At 39.5% G+C, this 21,974-nt stretch overlaps 2 protein-coding genes across 2 annotated transcripts in view; one reads left to right on the forward strand and one right to left on the reverse strand.

Annotated features, from left to right (window-relative positions):
* Positions 1-6,584, reverse strand: part of LOC136241279 (double-strand break repair protein MRE11-like) — a 12,544-nt gene extending 5,960 nt beyond the window's left edge. The window contains exons 1-8 of the mRNA XM_066032475.1: positions 6,468-6,584; positions 5,750-5,850; positions 5,539-5,699; positions 4,989-5,076; positions 4,677-4,933; positions 1,851-2,048; positions 564-720; positions 441-515 (exon numbers count right to left, since the gene is read on the reverse strand). Of these exons, the coding sequence (XP_065888547.1) occupies positions 441-515; positions 564-720; positions 1,851-2,048; positions 4,677-4,933; positions 4,989-5,076; positions 5,539-5,699; positions 5,750-5,850; positions 6,468-6,522 (1,092 nt within the window). The 5' untranslated portion in view covers positions 6,523-6,584. The remainder of the gene's footprint in view (positions 1-440; positions 516-563; positions 721-1,850; positions 2,049-4,676; positions 4,934-4,988; positions 5,077-5,538; positions 5,700-5,749; positions 5,851-6,467) is intronic.
* Positions 6,536-21,956, forward strand: LOC136241241 (E3 ubiquitin-protein ligase CBL-B-B-like). The gene is made up of 6 exons (XM_066032435.1): positions 6,536-7,083; positions 7,224-7,502; positions 10,794-10,931; positions 11,082-11,160; positions 17,681-17,965; positions 20,200-21,956. The coding sequence occupies exons 1-6, from the start codon at positions 6,584-6,586 to the stop codon at positions 21,832-21,834; spliced, it is 2,916 nt and encodes a 971-aa protein (XP_065888507.1). The 5' UTR covers positions 6,536-6,583; the 3' UTR covers positions 21,835-21,956.
* Positions 21,957-21,974: the final 18 nt, after the last annotated feature.

Below are 21,974 nucleotides of genomic sequence, written 5' to 3' on the forward strand. Positions count from 1 at the left end.
ATTGTCTGTCTGTCGAGGGTTATGTCCCTATTGCACCCTGAGGCAGAACTCTCATAGCAACCGTTAGCAATAACAAAAACAACTACATTCAAATAATGGCTTGTAGTACTGATAAGCTGACCAGTCTGGTGTGTCATACAGATAGGCCAAGTTAAAACATTATTATACTAAGACAACTGTAGCCTCCTCAAGTATAGTAACAGAGGGTCTAGGAGCCCACTGCTTTATTTCAGAGAAGGGTCAGCCTCTATACTTGTAAAAATTGAGATCTCTAAAATGTACGGTGAGCTGAGATCTAACACTAAAATAAGAGCCTGATATTTTAGCAGGTCAGTTATCCAATCCCTTGTTATTCCATTAATGAGTTATTATAGAGTCTTGAGGTATCGCCTCAACATTACTGACTAGAAACACAATATGGTCCAATCCAGTAAACTTACTCGTAATCTTATTAGTGGTAATTTGCCATTAGCCTCAGGGAAATCGATGGGTACCCTAGCAATAAGTTTTCTGACCTGTGACCACACCTTCATCACCATAACAACCACACCAAGACTGCCCACCTCATCGCTAACATGTGACATCACCTCATCTTCTAGCTCTGGTTGGATGTTGCTATCAGCAAGGTCTATTGTCGAGAAGATGTAAGGACGGACACTCTTCAGAGGGATCTTCTCAACTCTAAAGTCCGTCTCTTTAACTGACAATATGGCAACATGTCTAGTGATGTGATAGGTAACCATAGCAACATGTCTAGTGATAGGTAACCAATACATTTCAATGAACACAGTAATGAGCTTAGAAAATTATTGAAAAATGTACAGTAAATTGATCTGATCAAAATGGATTTGGGTCAGCCATATGGCAAATGGCTGACTGTCATTTCTGGATAAACAGTTCAACTACACCACTTAATATTAGGACATGTACAGTTAAGGACTTCATCATGTGGCAGCCCACATCAAAATATACCAATCAACTACCAGTCAAGCCCATACAGTAAGGATTTCTGCTCCTGTTACTTCAGCTCTCAATTTGTAAAGTACAATAAATATGCCATACTGTGCTACAGTGTTGAGGTTGTATCAGAAACTTAACACCCAAGTACAATGGCTCAGCAATAGTTTACAATATGTAAATTAGTTACATTACAACAATAGTCACCGTAGGATCAAGCAATCAAAGGGACTTTTGCAGTGAATCACATGATCAAGAAGTTCATAGAAGAGATCATCAAATACCTCTAATTGCTAACTTTTATAAACACAACCTTTTATAATAGATCAAGACTTTATGGGTCAAGAGATCATAATATATATACTGAGGAGAGTATCCTACTCTCATATACCCCTGGCATATCGTGAAGTTATGACGTAACGACAAGATGTTGTGGTTCGTGATGTACAGGCAGCAGTAAAAGTGTAAGAATCGTTAGTACCACTTTGCACTCGCGATGCTCAGGATAGCCATATTCGCGAATGGCCTAGCAAGAAATGTCTACGAACCCATGAAGGAATGATTGTAGTTCGGTGAGAAACACTTAGAGCTGGAGTTAATTTGGTTGCTAGCAACGTTGTTAGGTACGCATTCAATTGATACCATGTTCAACTAATGACATCATTAATTATACAAAGAAAAACGGGTGAACTCAGAAGTGCTACGTCATAACTTCACGATACGCCCTTCTACAGGGTATATGAGAGTAGGATACTCTCCTCAGTATATAATGAACTCTTGCTGTTATGTAGCAGATCATGTGATCCACTGTTATGCAACAGATCATGTGATCCACTGTTACGTAACAGATCATGTGATCCACTGTTATGTAACAGATCATGTGATCCACTCACTTCTGCTTCATCTCCCCCTCACATAACGAGGTTGCTACGGACGACCCAGGCTGCATGATGAACACTCTAGAGTCATCTCCTGAATGACGTCGCTCCGTTGGGTCTATGAGACACTCATGTTCATGTCCCCAGATCACCAGATCCAGAAATGATGGCAGGAAGTTCTCCGGGATGTAATTGTGTGCTCCATGTACTACCCTGGGGGTAATATAAAAGGTATGCAACTGTGTGTTGCACAGGGGGTAGTATGAACGTGTGTAACAGTGTGTTTCCCAGGGGGTAGTATGAACGTGTGTAACTGTGTGTGTTCCACGTACTGCTCTGGGGGTAGTATGAACGTGTGTAACTGTGTGTGTTCCATGTACTGCCCTGGGGGTAATATAAAAGGTATACAACTGTGTGTTGCACAGGGGGTAGTATGAACGCGTGTAACTGTGTGTTCCATGTACTGCCCTGGGGGTAGTATGAACGTGTGTAACTCAGGGGGTAGTACAAACATGTGTAACTGTGTGTGTTCCACGTACTGCCCTGGGGGTAGTATGAACGTGTGTAACTGTGTGTGCTCCATGTACTGCCCTGGGGGTAATATAAAACGTGTGTTGCCCAGGGTTAGTTAAGAGATGTATAAACTACTATTAACTAGATGCCGGACCAATGAGTCAAACACGGATCCTGGAATATGTATCCGTGTAAGGTATGCATTATAAAGGATGGGATTATGGGCCTGATATTGGTGCTCTGTAAATAGATTGAACTGACACCGAGCCTGCAGGACATTACCCTTGGGAAATTGTCTTCCTGGATATTAGCAAGCATGTCTGTCCTCTTATTGTTTCAGGCTCGAGTGCTTCCTGAAATAACTCGATCAGTTAGTTTTCCTCTGCATTTTGGGGATAACCCACCCCCCTTCCTCTGAGACAAAAGAGCACCGCCCATGTAACATTAACTATTTTGTAGCTAATGGAAGAAGAGATTGAGTGGGAGGGAAAGATAACAATGACTCACTAACTGTTTACTTCAAATGTGCTGGAATGTAAAACTGGACCCCCCTGATAGACCTCTTTGAAATACATGCCTAAATTATTGGAATGTGCTAGGGGGGTTGGGTCAAAACCTGTATGACTAGTGTGACAATCCAGGCAAGCTCGTCCTGCTAGTTAACCTTGCAGTTAAACTTGTAGTACTGTTGATTTGGGACCTAGACAAGTGTCCTTAATAAAGAGGTGTCCTGAGTTAAGAGGTGTATAAACTACTAGTACTGTTGATTTGGGACCTAGACAGGTGTTCTTTATAAAGAGGTGTATTCCTACTAGTACTGTTGATTTTGGGTCCTAGACAAGTGTCCTTTATAAAGAGGTGTCCTTAGTTAAGAGGTGTATAAACTACTAGTACTGTTGATTTGGAACCTAGACAGGTGTCCTTTATAAAGAGGTGTCCTTAGTTAAGAGGTGTATAAACTACTAGTACTGTTGATTTGGAACCTAGACAGGTGTCCTTTATAAAGAGGTGTCTTTAGTTAAGAGCTCGAGGTGTATAAACTACTAGTACTGTTGATTTGGGACTTAGACAGTGTCCTTTATAAAGAGGTGTCCTTAGTTAAGAGGTGTATAAACTACTAGTACTGTTGATTTGGGACTTAGACAGTGTCCTTTATAAAGAGGTGTCCTTAGTTAAGAGGTGTATAAACTACTAGTACTGTTGATTTGGGACTTAGACAGTGTCCTTTATAAAGAGGTGTCCTTAGTTAAGAGGTGTATAAACTACTAGTACTGTTGATTTTGGGTCCTAGACAAGTGTCCTTTATAAAGAGGTGTCCTTAGTTAAGAGGTGTATAAACTACTAGTACTGTTGATTTGGGACCTAGACAGGTGTCCTTTATAAAGAGGTGTCCTTAGTTAAGAGGTGTATAAACTACTAGTACTGTTGATTTGGAACCTAGACAGGTGTCCTTTATAAAGAGGTGTCCTTAGTTAAGAGGTGTATAAACTACTAGTACTGTTGATTCGGGACCTACCCTATATTAACCTCAATTCATGATCATGGGTGTCTTTTTAAGAATAATAACTAACTGTATTGAGTCTCTGGAGTCCTGCGACTCAATAAGCTCCTGACTGTGTAGTGTGTGTATGGAGTGTACACCAAAAAAGGAAATACCACAATATCAAGAGTTAATAATAGAGAATTATTAATATTACAGTGGAGTGGCCTTATATGGTAACAGGTCTCAAGCAAGCATAATGAGCTATGACAACAACTTATTAACCACAAGTTACCCCACTAGCACATCAGCTGTCTATTCCATATAAGGTAATATCACATGGCAACCATGTGAACATAATAACAACATGTTGTGATATGATTGGCTAAATTCAATAACTCTGATCATCAATTATAGGATGCATATAGTGTTTTATGATATACTCAGTAATCTTTGATGTAACAGAACCGCCAAACTGTCGACATGATCAACTCAAAAGTTGCTGAATTACACAACAGCTCATGTTTCTAGTGATTTCCTGTGCACTAAAGTATCCTGATCACATATCTAGGGTAAATTGCTCTAGTTAGGTCCTAGTAATTCTTATTGACAGGTTGGTGATAGTCGATTACATCTCTTAAGAACACTGAGATAGTTAAATGATTATAATGTTTTACAATTAAACCTGTCACATCACCATATAGCATTACAGGGCTACTACCAAGGTGATTTTGTAGATGAATAACAGTGCATATGAGGTATTATACCCACTGGTGGTAGCTTAATAGTGGGTGCGACTACAAACTGAACAGTACACATATTGGAGCATGGCTACATGAAAGCAATACCTGTTTTGGTGCAACATAAACAGGTTGAACCAGTCATCAGCTTGTTCCTTGGGCTGCAGGTATTTGACCTTTGACCTCATGAACAATCGATGAAGTCTCTCATCCCTGATACTACCTAATCCATACAATGCAATCTTGGTTGAACCTTTCTTCATTAATATTGGAGATATTGAAATGTCTTCAATGTCATCTGGCTTGCCAAAATAGTTCACTAAGTTTGCCACACTCAGCAAATTGAGCGCACACAAGTTGCCCTCCTAAACAAGGCACTGTGTATGGTTACCATGGTAACTGGGTATGGATCACACCTACCCCTGCTGGATCGTCATGGTTACCATGGATCAGAAACATTGGAATGGAAACATTGTAATTTGGATCTTCATAATTCACCACGGGAAAACTGCAAGAAAAACACTTAGTAATGTCTGTATTAAATCTGCTGTTTGTGGACCATGTTAAAGTGTCCATGTTAGACAGGTGCCCTTATTAGAGAGGTGATGTACAACTGTTCTGATAATCAAGAAGTTAGGGTACACCCACACTAACATACTAACATATGTACCACAAACAGCTTGTCCCAGACCATTCCTCTACACTGAAGATTTTAAGTCCCACATAAATCATGACATTTTGCTTTGCATGTTACAATTATACTAAAGCAGTGCACACCAAAGGTGGGCGGGTACATGGCTCACATGATCACCTGCTTACTTAAGAGTTGCCACCAATGGAGCAAAAATGATTTGGAAAACGGTGCAAGAAACTAATTTGATGCCTTATGGAGGTTTTTCTATTTTGTCCCTAATCTCACATTCCGTCCTACAGCAGTGATAGTGCCATCTGTATAATAAAGACCAGTTACCTGTTACTGCCAAAGTTCACAGCTTGGTCACTTAGGATTTCAAATCTGATTGGCTCATCTCCCATACAGTATCGTCGTAGCAACTCCATTGTACGATGTAAGACATGCCTGGAAGGCTTGTTTTCATGGAACAAGTCACCACCTTGTAGTATCATGTCCACCTGTAATGAGCCACCATTTTGTAGACAATGTTGTAATATCATGGGCTAACCTTCTGTTCCTTTGCAATGGACAACACTTCTTCAAATGCTTGCAGTGAATCGTTTCTCCTCAACACATCTTTCTCCAGGTAACCAAGGTGATTATCTGTAGCTGTGGGGTGGGGCTCATTACATGTCACCTGGTAACAACCCCTCCCCAAGGTACCACAAGCACAAGATTAGATTATCAATTTTGTCAAGATGTGGGTACACATAATATAGCCTGCAAATGTGCTCCACACACACATAAAGACAACAATGTAAACAACACAAGTAACTGCAAAATACAAAACAGAACAGTTCAAAGTTACTAAAAGAAAGCAACAAAGAGCAGACCTAAACGCAGTCTGATTAGTCAACTGTAAAATGTGAATTGTTCCACAGTAAGGGAGTGTTGACAAAGAAAGAGTATCGATAAGAATTAATAGTCAAGGGTGAAATTGATAGGGTCAGTGAATGCAATTTAGTGACAGTAGAAATTAAAGAAAATTGAAAATACCTTAAAAATGGAACAGAAACTCTATTGTGCAAAATATCATGCAGTAGAAGAAAATGACTCCTTGCATGGAGAGACCATTTAAGATGGCTAGTACAGCAGGGAGCCAGGATCTATAACAAGTACCAGAGGGCCACACAACCGGCCTCTACATAATGACTTGTACATTGATTTTTGGGGTTACCATAGCTGTGACCACATCGTTGGGTCACAAGACTGAACATACAACTTACTGACTAATATCCTAAACGTGCTCGCAGCTTCTTCGTCTTCTTCCCGCGCCGCCATCTAGAAATTTCACTTGTGGGTTTACTGGATAGCGTCACGTGCGAGTATATTAGGGTCAAAAATGGCGAAGATGCTATCGTTCTTCTCGCAGGCGGCCGCGTCAGCCCAGCGTGCCATTATTGACAAGAAGACCCCAGACAGGCTGTGGAAGTTGATGGAAAAGGTGCTCGCCTTCTGCACGGCTAGGAGAATGAATTTAAAGAACAGCCCGCCGTTCATCCTCGATATTTTACCGGACACTTTCCAACATATTCGACTGATATTCGCTCACTACGACGAGGCAAACTTACACATACTAGCAGAATTGCCATATTTCAAAATATTTGTGGACAACTTGACACAGAAGTGTAAACAGACTATTAGACTGTTCAAGGACGCGAAGGAACGTATTTATGACGAGTCGACGACATATAGGCGACACCTTACTAAACACAGTTTAATATTCAGTCACATGTTAGCTGAGCTAAAGGCATTATTTCCCAATGGAGTATACTGTGGAGATAGTTATCGGCTGACTAAAGTTGAAGCCAGTGATTTCTGGAGGTTCCAGTTTAACAGCAGGTAAGCTACTGTTGGCTGCTATTTCAGTACAGGGAAGGGGGCAATTAATTTCTATTTGATAACCTCCTGTGCTGGAAATAGTGGTATATCCTCGAACTGTTGCTAGGGGGTGTGGTGACGTACATGGTTGCTGTTGCTAGGGTGATAGTACCATGGAGAGAGTTCAAATCAGCATTGACCAGGGTACACCCAATCAGCTCACCCCTAGAAGCCATGGCACTAAAGAGTACAATTGACCTCACTGTCAATGACTACATTACTGTGTTTGAGTTTGACATCTTTACCAGACTGTTTCAGCCATGGCAGACGTTACTAAAGAACTGGAATGCTCTTGCAGTGGCCCACCCTGCTTACCAAGCCTTCCTAACCTACGATGAAGTAAAGGCTAAACTGACACCGTTCCTTAACAAGCCTGGAAGGTTTGTGTGTGTAGTGTACAGTTGAATATGTTTTTGTGACACAGAAAAATCAGTTGTAGTTAGTTTTTGTAAATCTACTCTTGTGTATAGAGCATGTACTGTGTGTGATTGTATGATATGGTTGGTGTACATGATGGTGTGTATACACTACTCTTCTACACATATGGTGACAATTGAGGCTGGTGTACACATGTAATTCATGTGTAACAACATCTCAAGGAATTCACCCCACAGCTTTGTTTACTGTTTTCATACCAGTTGAACATTTCACACAATTTGTCCACCAAACTTGTGTTGCTATGCCTTTTACAGGTGCTCCCAATTAGCACCTGGTCTTATTACAACATTGACACATCCCAAAGTATCCCTTGGTACATAAACCAATCACCTTGATGATCAGGACACTTGGTCAGTCCCAAGGTGTCCTTAATACACAGGTTCACTGTAGCCATCACAAAAATGTGTGGATTACACTACAGTAACAGCCCCCCCCTCCCCCCATTTTGATAATTAGTGCCAAAGGATTATTCAGATATTCAACTATTCTGTCAGCGTTTTGATTCAGTACCATGCTATTTGAATATTCGTTAACACTGTAGTAAGTTGTGATCAGATAGGTGAAGCCAACCTAGAGGCTTGAGATTGAAGTGACGTAATCATAGTGAAATAGCTCCCAGACTTTACCTTATTGCCCCAAAAAGATTTCATGCTTAAAAAATAGTCAGCCACAAATATTTGAATGGTATAAATTGCTATTCATTTCAATACTAATGAAATTACTACTATTACAGTAATATGTGGTCAATATGTTGTTTCCTCATGGCCACTTCATAACTTGTTCCCAGTACATGATATTACACTATCATGTAGTGACATCACTTACCATATCTCCACACTGAGGATATGATATGGTCTAGTGGTAGTACCAGGAAAACTGATAGTAATTTAACCACATACTGAATAATGACTTAAAGTTATGTGGAACATTTCAATCACAAACAACTGGTGTAGACTTGTGTAGTATGGATATCTCAAGGTCTGTGTATATTATGATCCCTTGCTTATCTGATGATCTTCTCACCAGAACTAATGTCATGGCTTTTAACAGCTGTTATTTGTTGGTAGTGTACAGGGTTGTGTTTGTATGAAAACTTATCCCTCAGAAATACCTACTTGGTACATTCTCCACCAAACCATCCATCTTACTGCAGACTACTTGAATATACAACATGTCCTGTTTCACAGGTGAAACAAGTTTTGAAGAAAGTGTAACAGCCAATGTGCCTATTAAAGTGTTGAAAAATGTAATCAAAAACCAAAAAAAACACCCACTGGTACTGGTATTGAATTATGGTAATAAAGATGATCCCATTGGACCAATCTCCATACCAATGACAATCTCCATACCTGATGATGGTCAACCTCTCTATACTAGAGATATGATATATCATTTGAGTGAATACAAAGACGTAATGAAGTCAAACTATTGATATATTGTGTTTCATAATGTATCGACATATTATGGCCTGTTAACATAGGCATGTGTAGGATTTTGATGGCTGATGATCAAATTACGGTTCACTGAATGGTATAATGTCTCTAGAAGAAGCAAGTTGATGTTGTGCTACTTCTAAAAACCAGGCGCCCATGCAGTTAATACTATCTCATTGTAACTAAATAGGTGATTAATCAACCATGTATATCTTATATTTATGCTATTGCTATTATTAATTCAGCTAGATAATTAGATTTGTTAAAGAAAGCCTCAAGGCTGCCCTTCATTTTAGTTCGCCTGTAAGAACGGGGCATGTCCATTTTCTCTTCAAAGGAATTCATTATTTCTGGTAGCTTATAGCTAATCTATGCCCATATAGCCCGTTAGGAAGTTGTTCATGTGTAATTGAAATAGCGGCCTCAGCATAAAGTGTAATACTGTGTTTGCAAAGCCTTCATTTGACTGATTGATTGTTATTACCTCTAAACAGTCAGACAAAGCCGCTCTTCTCTGCCAGACTACTTTAAACTGTTTGTTGCCGCTATACCGTATGATGCCTGTATAATGACACCTCTCTTAATCCTTAAACCCACAAAGGACTTTTGAGGAATGCGTGTTTACACAGTATAGGCACACATGGTGACATTAGGTAGAGTAACTTTTTATAGCATAAAATACACATTTGATTGAAAGTCTGTTCACTGGCTGTTCACTGGGCTACTTGGAGAAGGTGAACACTATAACAACAGCAGCAGCTTAATGAAGCAATATATAATAGCAAGTCGTGTTTCCATTCTTGCCTTGTGTTTAGTTTCAATTGTGAATTTTCATATATTATATGGCCTGATATAAAATTTAATGGCTAAGTGTACAGAACTTTTGCTAAGTGATAGGAGCAACCACCATTGAGTTATGGATCCTTTCATAAAGGTATTTAAAGGGTTTGTGTGTTTTCTTACCGAAAAGTTACTTACACGGCTAGTTTTGGCCTCACCCTTTAGCATTATATAGTTCAGGTTGACCTATTGATCCATGTGGGATAACTTGTTGACTTATTGTATATCTTCAGACTGAGTTGTACTGTTGTTTACCATTGTAGCTATATCTTCAGACCAGTTGTACTGTTGTTTACCATTGTAGCTTTATCTTCAGACCAGTTGTACTGTTGTTTACCATTGTAGCTATATCTTCAGACCAGTTGTACTGTTGTTTACCATTGTAGCTATATCTTCAGACCAGTTGTACTGTTGTTTACCATTATAGCTATATCTTCAGACCAGTTGTACTGTTGTTTACCATTGTAGTTACATCTTCAGACCAGTTGTACTGTTGTTTACCATTGTAGCTATATCTTCAGACCAGTTGTACTGTTGTTTACCATTATAGCTATATCTTCAGACCAGTTGTACTGTTGTTTACCATTGTAGCTATATCTTCAGACCAGTTGTACTGTTGTTTACCATTGTAGCTATATCTTCAGACCAGTTGTACTGTTGTTTACCATTGTAGTTACATCTTCAGACCAGTTGTACTGTTGTTTACCATTGTAGCTATATCTTCAGACCAGTTGTACTGTTGTTTACCATTGTAGCTATATCTTCAGACCAGTTGTACTGTTGTTTACCATTGTAGCTATATCTTCAGACCAGTTGTACTGTTGTTTACCATTGTAGCTATATCTTCAGACCAGTTGTACTGTTGTTTACCATTGTAGCTATATCTTCAGACCAGTTGTACTGTTGTTTGCCATTGTAGCTATATCTTCAGACCAGTTGTACTGTTGTTTACCATTGTAGTTACATCTTCAGACTGAGTTGTACAAGGCTGGGCCAGTGGGCTATTGGTTACGTCACTGCAGAGTCCACTATTTTGCAGACTATTCCTCAGAACAAGTCATTATGTCAAGCACTGATTGACGGAGCTAGGGATAAATTGTGAGTACCTTTGTGTTTGTGACCTCTCTCTACTTTTGCTCTTACCCCTTTGTGTCTGTGACCCCCTGTATGCATTTGTGACTGTCTGTGTATTTGTCACCCCCTCCTCCTGTTCATAGTGTCACATCATCTTCTCCTCTCCCCACGTAGTTACCTTTATCCTAATGGACAAACCAGCAACCTTGATCTCCGTCACTTGCTCAGTGTAACTCATGAAGAACACCTTCAGGTAAGTAATGTTATCATACCATGCCAGTATCATACAGTATCATATCATGTAATACATTATCATATCATATCATATCATAGAATACAGTATCATATCATATAATACAGTATCATATCTTATCATATCATACAGTACAAATACCGTATGGAGGGAAACTTTGGCGCCATTAAAATTTGGCGAATGACCATGAATTCGCCAAATTTTCCCCATCCAAATATTTTGGTGGCGAAGAAAACAGCAAACCAAGCATCAAACTAATCAATTTTCTACTCGACCAAGGGATAGTGGGCCAGGCATGAAGCCAAGCCTGCCTCGACTACTTCACTAGGTAGCTAGTTACTGTACACGCGTCATAGTATGGTGGTACTATCCTCAAACTTCACCTCGAAACAGGCGTGACAAGTAGCGAGTCCTAAGTACGATGTTCACTATTCCAAAGGGTATAGATCTACTGTTTACATAGTATTACCTTTTAGTTGGTAGCTGACCAGACGCCAGACCGCTGAGAGGCGTGGCACTCCACCAGTTCTTGCTTCAGGGCCAGGCACAGCAATTAGTAATCTAATTAATTTAAAAGGGCGTGCGCTTTGCTAACTTTATTTCGCCAACAGTGATATTTTGCTTGATTCGCCAAATTTTTCCCCCTCCAAAGTTTCCTTCCGTACAGTAGTAACATGCTGTGTTAGCTCAGTGTAACTGATGAAGAACACATACCTCGCACCATGTCAGGGACGCTAACATCAGTACTTTAATACAGTGTGTGTATCATTGTTGTTACTTGAAAAGCTGTAAACTGTTTAAGGTTGGTACAAAACATGTCAAATGGGTATGACTACATGCAACTAGTATTCGTAAGTACTTGATCTTTAACTCTAGAAAGTACTCGAACACTAAAAGACCATGATCGTTTCAGCCCTACACACAATGTTTATCTGTGTTGAATAACTAGCTTAGTATTAGTCTCCAGTGGCCAGACTGCTTTTTCCTCTTTGTCATTGGGTAGGGAGAAAAAAGGGTCTGGTCCAGTTTGAATACCCACGCTTGTTCTGTGATCCCGGATGGAAACCTGTTCATCAATGGTCACATGCACTGAAGCAATGATGTTACGATTGGAGGTGTATCCGGTTCAAGTACAAGTATTCAAACTGGACATGTCCAAATTGATTATGGGAAAATTCTAGAAAAAGCCCTTATGTTGTCATACGTACAGTTGACTTCAGCATACACATTAAAGTACACTGCGGGATTGGAAACTCACGGTGACTCCTCACAAGTATTAAAGCTGTTGTAACTCTCCAACAGAAGAGAAAGAATGTTTAGACTGGGTGAATGGTGGATAGTATTACTCAACCTGTGTAGTCGTTGTTGTTGAGTAATTGGTACCACAAATCCTTTGATGCTCAACACTGGATGTCACTTTAGGTCATAAATCGTATCCCATTATGTAAAGAAATATTTTGCATGATTTGGGTACGTAATATACATCAAACAAGTTAAGAATCTACTACAAGGCTTGTTCGTTTTTGCTAGGCACTACAAGTAAACAGTAACACAAGCATGTATTCTGCTTCGCAAAAATTTTTTGAAAAAGCATACAGAATGCCTTGATAAGGCGCTGTATTTCCTGACAGACTTATCAAACAGTATGGTAGTATTGTTTAAGTAGAGATCACCCCGAAACTTTTGTGTGCCGCCCAAAATTCCACCTTTGAAAATCATCCTAGATACATCTTACATGACAAATACTAGTTCATATAATATATATAATATATGACAAAACGCTTACAGGTGGCCGGATATAGAATTTTTAAAATTCGCCAAAACTCAAATTTTAGTTTCACTGCCTGACTGACCATAGTCGCAAGGCTAGAGCCTAAACGAAGCAACGTACAGCCACCATTTTACACCACAATAACAAACTCACCTGTGATACATGCCTTTTGGGGTTCCAGCGAGTGTAGGCCCTCTGTGCCTTGTCTTTTATCTCCAATCAGGCTGCTTGTCTTCTTCATCCAATGAAACCATATCAAAGTGTTAATTTTTGTATCAACACTTTCTTTCAGCAGCATATTTAGATGCCACAGAATTATTTCAGAGCTGGATTTCAGAAGCGCTTCAGTCCTGGCGCTATTGTAAGAGATATACTAGCTAGACATCTGCAACTTGGGATGCGGTTCACGATTAGTCTGGTGGCGCCATGCAAAATAGTGGGCTCCGCCCGACTAGTTCGCAATAGGTTTGCGACCACACCCATCAAATATATATCTAGGTTGAATAACATTGATAGAGTATGGAGACCATACCTCTTCACAATCTAGCTATTTACTTAACAGAAAACCTTATTGGTCTAGCCAGCTGTACACCCCCTTGTCTAACTCGAGATACTCTAATACAACAGTCATGCATGTAATAGAACAGTCACAAGTTTAGCTGTACTACAAAACTAGTATTTTAAAAAAATTGTTAATTTAAAAAATGAAGTAGGGATCTAGCTGTGCCAAAAGTAGGGACTTTCCCACCGAGCTATGCTGTTTCACCTCTTGTTTCATTACTTTTTATTGCATAGATCCCTACTTCATTTTTTTTAATTAACTTTTTTTTAAAAAATTCTAGTTCTTCGTAGCAAGGTTTAGGAGATACAAAACAATTGGTATCACGTGACACATTTCCAATCCTAGGGGTATACTGAATATCTTTGACTAGTCACAACTAAGGTTTCCATAGCTCATTTGTGGCTTCTTGTAAGGGTTGTGATTTTTACTCTTTGTATAATGTTAGAGGATTAAGAAGGAAATTGTATTAATATACCAGAATATCACAATAGTCTATCATGATACCAATATCATGCTCACTTATTGATATTTTGATTGTACAATCACAGAACTATGAGTTGTGGTTTTGTACATTTTTACAGGTTGTGCACACAAATTTAGTTAAACTCAATATTAATGTGTTATACTACAACAGTATAGCTAGCTGGGTTGTTTACCACTTTGCTGGACTTGTTATATAACAGTGTAAAGGACTAGTGATATCACGTAACAATATGGCTGCATTATTTGGAAGAGTTTTGTATTGACGTCATTAAGAACTTGAGCAAATTCAAACGTTCAGATAGTGTTGAGCAGTTATGAGATATGTTAGTAATGGTCACTATTGTGCTTACACCAAGAATAAGTACCTGTTAACTGACATACAGGCTGATTGATTACAATAGACAGGCTCATGATCAGATCATGGCAACCCTCTATAAGGAAGTACACGTAACTGTACCATGGACTCACAATCAAATGAACTCCATGCTCAAAGTCCATGTATTGGAGTTAAGGATTAGGGAACTGGAAGATGAGCTGCACCAAGCTACTGGAAAGCAACTGTTTTGCTTGGCAAACGCCAAAACAATATTGAGTTATACAGGCATCCCAGACTATGCAACTTTGATAACTGAAGGGGGATGCAGATGTAATGAGGATTTGGAAAGGATAAGATTGTAAAGATGATTTTGATGAAATAACGTGTGGACAATCTCAAAAGCTGTTATTGACATTTCCAGACTTACAACCGATTTGGTGTCTCACAATCAACAGTGTCACGCATTACTGTGACTTGCTTTACCACAACTTTATAGGTATTCCCATCATAGAATGTTGTTAGTAAATATATTCCTACGGTTTTCAAAAAAACAATACCCAAAGAATAGAATTATGATAGTTGCCACTGAATTTTTATTCATCACTGTTTGCACATTTTCCAATTATAAAAACAGAAATACTGTTAAAGTACTGATAGGAGGATTGATATCTCATCGGTGAGCTTAGCGGGCTGCTCCTACAACTGATAGAACCTGTAGATGAGTTAATGGCTGACAAAGGATTTTTAATTCAGCACCCCATTACAGTGCAATAACTAGATCCTTCATTCCACGTGGTTCTTTACTACTGTTCTTATTAATGCAACCTCAGTACATTACACACATGTGTACAAACACACATTAATACACAAGCACACCTCTATGCATTACTCCTCCCTTTCAGGAGCTTGGACCTCTGGTTCAATAATGCATGCATGTGTCATTGTTGTAACACTTCTGTTAGACTTCACAATCACTATTCTCAAACTCTTCACATTCTTCTCTGTTACTCCAGCATCTCCAACGTAACCACAGATGGTACGCTTCCAGTCCTTGCCACTCACCAAGTTATCCACACGGTTCACAATCATTCTCACACTTCACCACAATTGTAATAACAATTAATCACTGAGCTCTTGATAGCTTCTTACCATACTACAGAGTTCACTTGATACCACAAATCACACCACTGCTAGCAGGCACCGCAGACTTCACCCTTGGAAGCTACAGAACCTCTTTCTGATGCTAGTCTGACTGCCCTACCCTGCACAGTCTGTCTACTTACGACCATGTGATTTACATGAATCAATCCTGTAATTCTAGTGTTCCTCTCCAACAGCTCCTGTGATACAACGAAACTCAATTAACCTCTGGTCCCACATCCAGCCTCCTTCACCAGGGGGAAATCTTGCTGTGTTCTCTTCTCGTCCAGTCTCTTTCTCTGATTTGCCTAATAACTCCAATATGACTATGTACACGGTAATCTCTGGTCAGGATGAAGTGTCTCTCTTCAACCAGGTTCTGTAGTCGTCACAACAAATCCATTGTTTTTATCGTGGTAAGACCTCCAATGCAATGGGCTGGAACACCTCGTGTCAGTGCAAGGACTGAACCCTTTGTGCCTCTTCTATATTATTGCGTATCATATCATAATATCATATTGGTGGCTGTTAAATACAGATAAGCTCTTTCATGTATATCACACATCACTAAATTGTGTAATGACAAGAATAAATTTCTCCTTATTTGGTAACAAGGCACTATCTTGTCAGACATCAAACATCACATCTCAATACCAAGTATTGTAGTGTGTGAATTAGCAACCTCATGCTGTATTAGTCTCTCAACAACACCCACAGGCTATTTTTCCTTATTTCACTAGTGGCAATGCTTAAACTAGTATAATTATCCCTTCGAAGACAGAATTAATTTTGAATATTAAATAATGCGTAAGTGTGTACTGTAGGCAGAGCACCAGGCTTCTATTACTGCACAACGGGATATTCTAATACATGATATATAACTTTATTTCAAGCACTACAAGAACATGTAAACAGTTTTACACAACACTAAAGAGTACTTTTGATACGAAGCGATAGACGGTAGACACGTCTTCACCGGAACTAGACGGCGTTTTAATTGTTACAAGTGTCCATTTAAAGATCACTTGATCTATTGTATACTACTCGATTCAGTAGCGCATGAGGATTCTAATGGTGCTTAGTTTAAGGCCATAGCGTTGAGTATGGCGAAGATATGCCTTGATTAGTGAACCAGTGTACACCCATGGCAGACATTTGATGAAGAAGGCTCTTTTCCAAGTGGTGTGATGAACGGCGTTTTACTCAAATCCTTCAATGCTTGGTGCCATTTTATTGGGAAGTTCATGATGAGTAACGTGGTGGCTGTGGGATCTTTCTGTTGTTAATACCTGAGAAGTTATTTGAGTTTGTATAGAGGCATATGTCAAAGCCTAAATATAGGCTTACGGGTGTCAAAGGGATAAAGCTAGTTGTATAGAAATAACATATTCTTGCTGAAACTTTACCAAAATTTCCTTTTGTCTATAAAGATGTTATGTCGAGTATTTGTGGCTGGCAGGAAGTTTTATTTGAAGGACACAGAAGATGTCAGTCTACATAAGTGTTTTTGTTTTTAAAGATAAAAGAAATTAGTTGTGAAACGAAAATTAACAAATTTAATGTATTTGACTACTCTAATAGAACATTCACTTTAATAGTGCCACATACAAAAACTATGTGACTATCCACTTTTTTTTGTTCAAAGATTCTGTTTTACTGCCTGGACACAGCTTGATTGATTAGTTTAGTAGATTGTTTCTTGAGTGGTGTACTGGTTTAGGTGCTATCCATAAAAAAAAAGTATTTGCACATGTTTGTGAAAATGGTGGGGTAAACAAGCCTTGTTTAAGGCTGATACTTATTATTAACACTACATGTACTGGTTTGTGTTTTGTTCCAGTTCACGATTCCTGCCTCTCTTGTCAACCTTTCACGCTTTTCAAACTTCTAGCTAATACACACCAGTACACCCACTATGAGTAGGCCAAACCTTATATTTCATAGTGGTACGTCTACTACTCACCAGTAAGCAAAACTCCCAGTACTTGTGTCAGTACAAGAGGCACAAAGTGCTAGGGTGACACTTAGAAGTTTCCAATCCAGTATAGGGTGTCCATTTTATATGAAGATGGTTACAATTCAGGGTGTGATGAGAAAATATAATTTTTAGTATATTAAGTCACTTTTTGCATCTAAACATGCACTCAGTATAATGCTGTATAACTCAGTATACCCTAATATAACTCTGCATAAACCCTCAGTATAACTCTGTATAACCCCTGTATACCTCAGTACAACTCTTCTACAGGTCACACAGGAACAATATGAGATATACTGTGAGATGGGTAGCACATTCCAGTTGTGTAAGATTTGTGCTGAGAATGACAAGGACACTAAACTGGAACCTTGTGGTCACCTGCTGTGTCAGCAGTGCCTACTCAATTGGCAGGAGACAGGAGGGGCAGACTGTCCATTCTGTCGGGAGGAGATCAAAGACTCCTCAACCATTGTCATTAGTCCTTATAGTAGTGAAAGTAGGAGTGGTGGAGGACACGTCTCCTCTGATCGTCATGGTGATGATGAAGATATGGAGGTGGGTGGGTGTATTGCTATAGTGATTGGAGAATGGTAGGGATCACCAGAGGAAGGGATAGCTTGGGTTGTGAGCTGAGTATGGTCACCAGTAGTGGTAGTATTATCCATAACATAGTAAGATAATAGCTACTTGATGACTGACATGGTTAGACTTGTATTAAACAATGGTGAACATGGTAACTGACGTTAATGTAGTGATGGTACTAGTAGCTATTGTCCCTCTACAATAGTCTATTATATGTGTTAGTGTGATAGTTGTGTACATGTGTCTATATCATCCAACAGTATATATGGATGCACTGTTTAGTACTAAATAACATATGCCACTTATAAAGCCATATCTAAACACCATCATGGAAATATTATACGAGGCAAAAATCACGTTTACGAAATAATCTTACTCCATTACACATCAGTTACATTATTAAAACAATAAACACTTATGGTATCTGGATATAGATTTTTTTTTAATTGCCATAACTCCAATTTCATATTACTACTTTAAAAGTACAAAAAAATACGTTAGAGTAAGGATCACACATCTAGAGTATTGATCACACATCTAGAGTAGTGATCACACATCTAGAGTATTGATCACAGATCTGAAGTATTGATCACACACCTAGAGTAGGGATCACACATCTAGAGTAGTGATCACACATCTAGAGTAGTGATCACAGATCTAAAGTATTGATCACACACCTAGAGTAGTGATCACAGATCTAAAGTATTGATCACGCACCTAGAGTAGGGATCACACACCTAGAGTAGTGATCACAGATCTAAAGTATTGATCACACACCTAGAGTAGTGATCACAGATCTAAAGTATTGATCACGCACCTAGAGTAGGGATCACACATCTAGAGTAGGGATCACACATCTAGAGTAGGGATCACACATCTAGAGTAGGAATCACACATCTGGAGTAGGGATCACACATCTAAATAGCAGACAAGGAGGTCATGCAGCTTCCTACTTCAGTTAGTCAGGCTGAGGTATCAACTACTATCATACAGTGTGGTAGTACTGTATATAAGGGTTCGGACTTCTCTGGGCAAAAATATCATCCTAAAACCAGCTACCTCACAATACCTTCATGGCACCTTGGTTAGGTATAACCAAGCCCAAAAGTGCCTTCAGTACCTGAAATGCTTCCAAAAAGTTGCTATGAAATTTAAAAAAAAACTATTTAGTGGGATTTTCTACTGACTGACTGACTGACTAACTGTCCAATAGAACAACGAACCAACTAACTGCTGCCTTCAAACAAGTGTATAACAGCTAAGGATACGGGCTTGATTTTTTCACATTTCAATGTCGACTGGTGTACCACAGTGCGTACAATGCATGCTTCATTGTCCTCCTTTGTGTCCCATTCTTCTTTGCTGACAGCGTGAGGTGTTAGATTTGCCGTGTGATGGCTTCCTGACAGGAACCATCGTGAAGTTTTCCGTTGATTCAATTTGTTTGCAGAGGTCCTTCTCCTACCGTTCAGATGAAAACAATGAGCCTAGCACCATTCTTTCCTTGCTAATACGGTATGCAGGGGTTCACCAGTCATATTAATGTTACAAAGAAAGTAAGCAAACAAGTATAAGGAAAAATTAAGAATTTTAAGTTTGATTAGGGATCTTATAGAAAAATGTAGTGAAACAAGGGAGGTCGCTTACATCTGAAGATATACTAGTGAACATTTAATCCTTAATTGGTATTCATTGAATTAGGGATTCAATGTCCGCTGGTATATCTTTAGGTGTTGACCACCTCCCTTATTCACTACTATTTTTTCTATCATCCCTAATTGAACTTAAAATTCCCAATTTTCCTTTACAGCTGCAGGTTTAGTTTGTCGATCATGTTTTCATATGAAAATTTTAGACAAAGTCCCTCATGACTGCTCTTAATTTTTGTTCACATACAAAAGGGACATCTCAACTAGATGCAAAATATTCGAAAGTCTGTCATTTTGTTTTTTAGTCAGTAACTGCCTGTTACATCACATACACCAGCCCCTCATTAGCAGTTTTGCACATTTTCAGTGACCAACCACACCCCCTTCAAGAACACAGTATGTAAACAGCTTTCATTCATTGAATTAAAGATTTTTCAGTAGCTTATAAGCTTGTTTGGTATGGACAGACACAGACACCCAGGCATGTGTCCACAGTCAGCTGTGAACACATGCCTGATTTAGCTCATGTGATCACCAACATGTTTGTTATTCCCCCAGGACATCAACAAATGGACTACACATGTGACCACACCCACCACTCAGGCATCATCACCAGCAGTTACTAAGAAGGATACACGCCTCTCACAAGCAACCAATGATGAACCACCACCATTACCACGGCGACGTGCACCAATCACTGCCACCAATAGTAGTTCTAATCATTTGAACACTCCAATGGGGGAATCCCCACCCAGTCTACCACCTCGTCTCCACAGCAACCCTAAGTTATCCCGGCCTCACTCAGTGGTAATACAAGGAACTAGAGGACTGAATTATATCCACATGCAGTTCTCTCATGATGGTACACTACCATTGACAAGGGATAGATCACAAACTACTTACAGTGAGTTAGTCCGAGATCCCTCTGGTGACCCTACTCCGGCTGATAGGTTATTACGTAGTAACTCGGATGATGAGTTAGCCACTGGTGGAGCACCTCGATCTGGATCGCATGATCATCACCTTGACAATGTTGACCTTTTAAGACTGAATGTGATAAATGGAAACTCTCGTAGCAACCCTGACATATCCCATAGCAACCCTGATATTAGTGCATCAAGTGATGTTGCCCCTCCCCTCCCCCAGCGCAACAAGGCTGTCGCTATGACAACCACCAGTGAACGAAATCCATTCAGAAATTCAGATCCTTTTGGCCAATCAGATCCATTTGAGAGTGGGCAGGACGTGTCTGACCCTTCAGATTTCTACCAATCACCTCGCAGTGCACTGGTTGCCAATGGTGACAGTAGCAACAGTCCTGCTATATCCCAGCAACAGCCAATGAAAGTCCCCCCAGGCTACGAGGAGTGTAGTCAATGGATTAACGTTGATGAGTCAGAAGAATATCAACAACCATTAGTACCTTATACTGACCAGCTATCTTCTGACTATCAACACCCTAAATCAAAGGATCAACACCCTAAATTACTCCAACAGGCTCAATCGTTGGATCCATCAATAGTGTATCAACATCCTCGATCAGTCAATCAACAGTCTGAATCATTGGATCATGAACCAATGGCAGAATATCAACACCCTCGATCAGTACAGGCTGTGGCAGCTTATCAAGGCCAGTCATCTACATCAAAGAAAGATAAGGAGGCAGGGTCTAGTGATGATGAAAGAGAATATGTAAACCCGACATCATTTACTGGTGACCATGACGATGAAATATCTGTTGATGAAATGAAAGACATTATTAGTCCAAAGGTCACCAGTCCCACCATTACCAAGGAAACAGCTGGACTTGATGAGTATTCATTTCCCTCAGAACTGTTGGGCATGTCCACCAATGATGTGACCCCGTTCACTAACGATGTCATTGTTACCATGGCAACAACGTCAAGTGGTGGTTCATTGACTCCTCCCCCTATTCCATTTAATAGCCACCCTTCACATGTTGACAGACAATTAACTGAACCCTTGCCCCCCAAGGTACCCTCTCATGTGAGCAAAGGGAACTCCCTAGGTCGGACAACATCATCACGACCTCGTCATGACAGAGAGGGCTGGATAATGAATTATGTTCAACAGGGGTATTCCCGGGACCAGGTAGTGCGGGCCCTGGCCATCACACAGAATGATTTTAACATGGCTTCTAATATTTTGAAGGAATTTGTAAAAATGCAATAATTCTCATTTGTTCTCCTTTTTTATACTCTTGTTGCTATAGTTACTGCTTGTAGTAGTGTGTGTCATGTAATAATTATTTTTTTTGAACCAATTAATATACAACATATCAGTAATACAACACATCAATGATTACAGTAACA

Source organism: Dysidea avara, chromosome 1, assembly GCF_963678975.1.
Source record: "Dysidea avara chromosome 1, odDysAvar1.4, whole genome shotgun sequence".
NCBI classification, from domain to species: Eukaryota; Metazoa; Porifera; class Demospongiae; order Dictyoceratida; family Dysideidae; genus Dysidea; species Dysidea avara.

Excerpts from the sequence above, each read along its gene's own strand:
- LOC136241241 (XM_066032435.1), top strand. The coding sequence starts at position 6,584 with ATGGCGAAGATGCTATCGTTCTTCTCGCAGGCGGCCGCGTCAGCCCAG. Across the intron at positions 7,503-10,793 it reads TTCCTTAACAAGCCTGGAAG|TTACATCTTCAGACTGAGTT; the intron begins GTTTGTGTGTGT and ends TTACCATTGTAG. Across the intron at positions 17,966-20,199 it reads GTGATGATGAAGATATGGAG|GACATCAACAAATGGACTAC; the intron begins GTGGGTGGGTGT and ends TTATTCCCCCAG.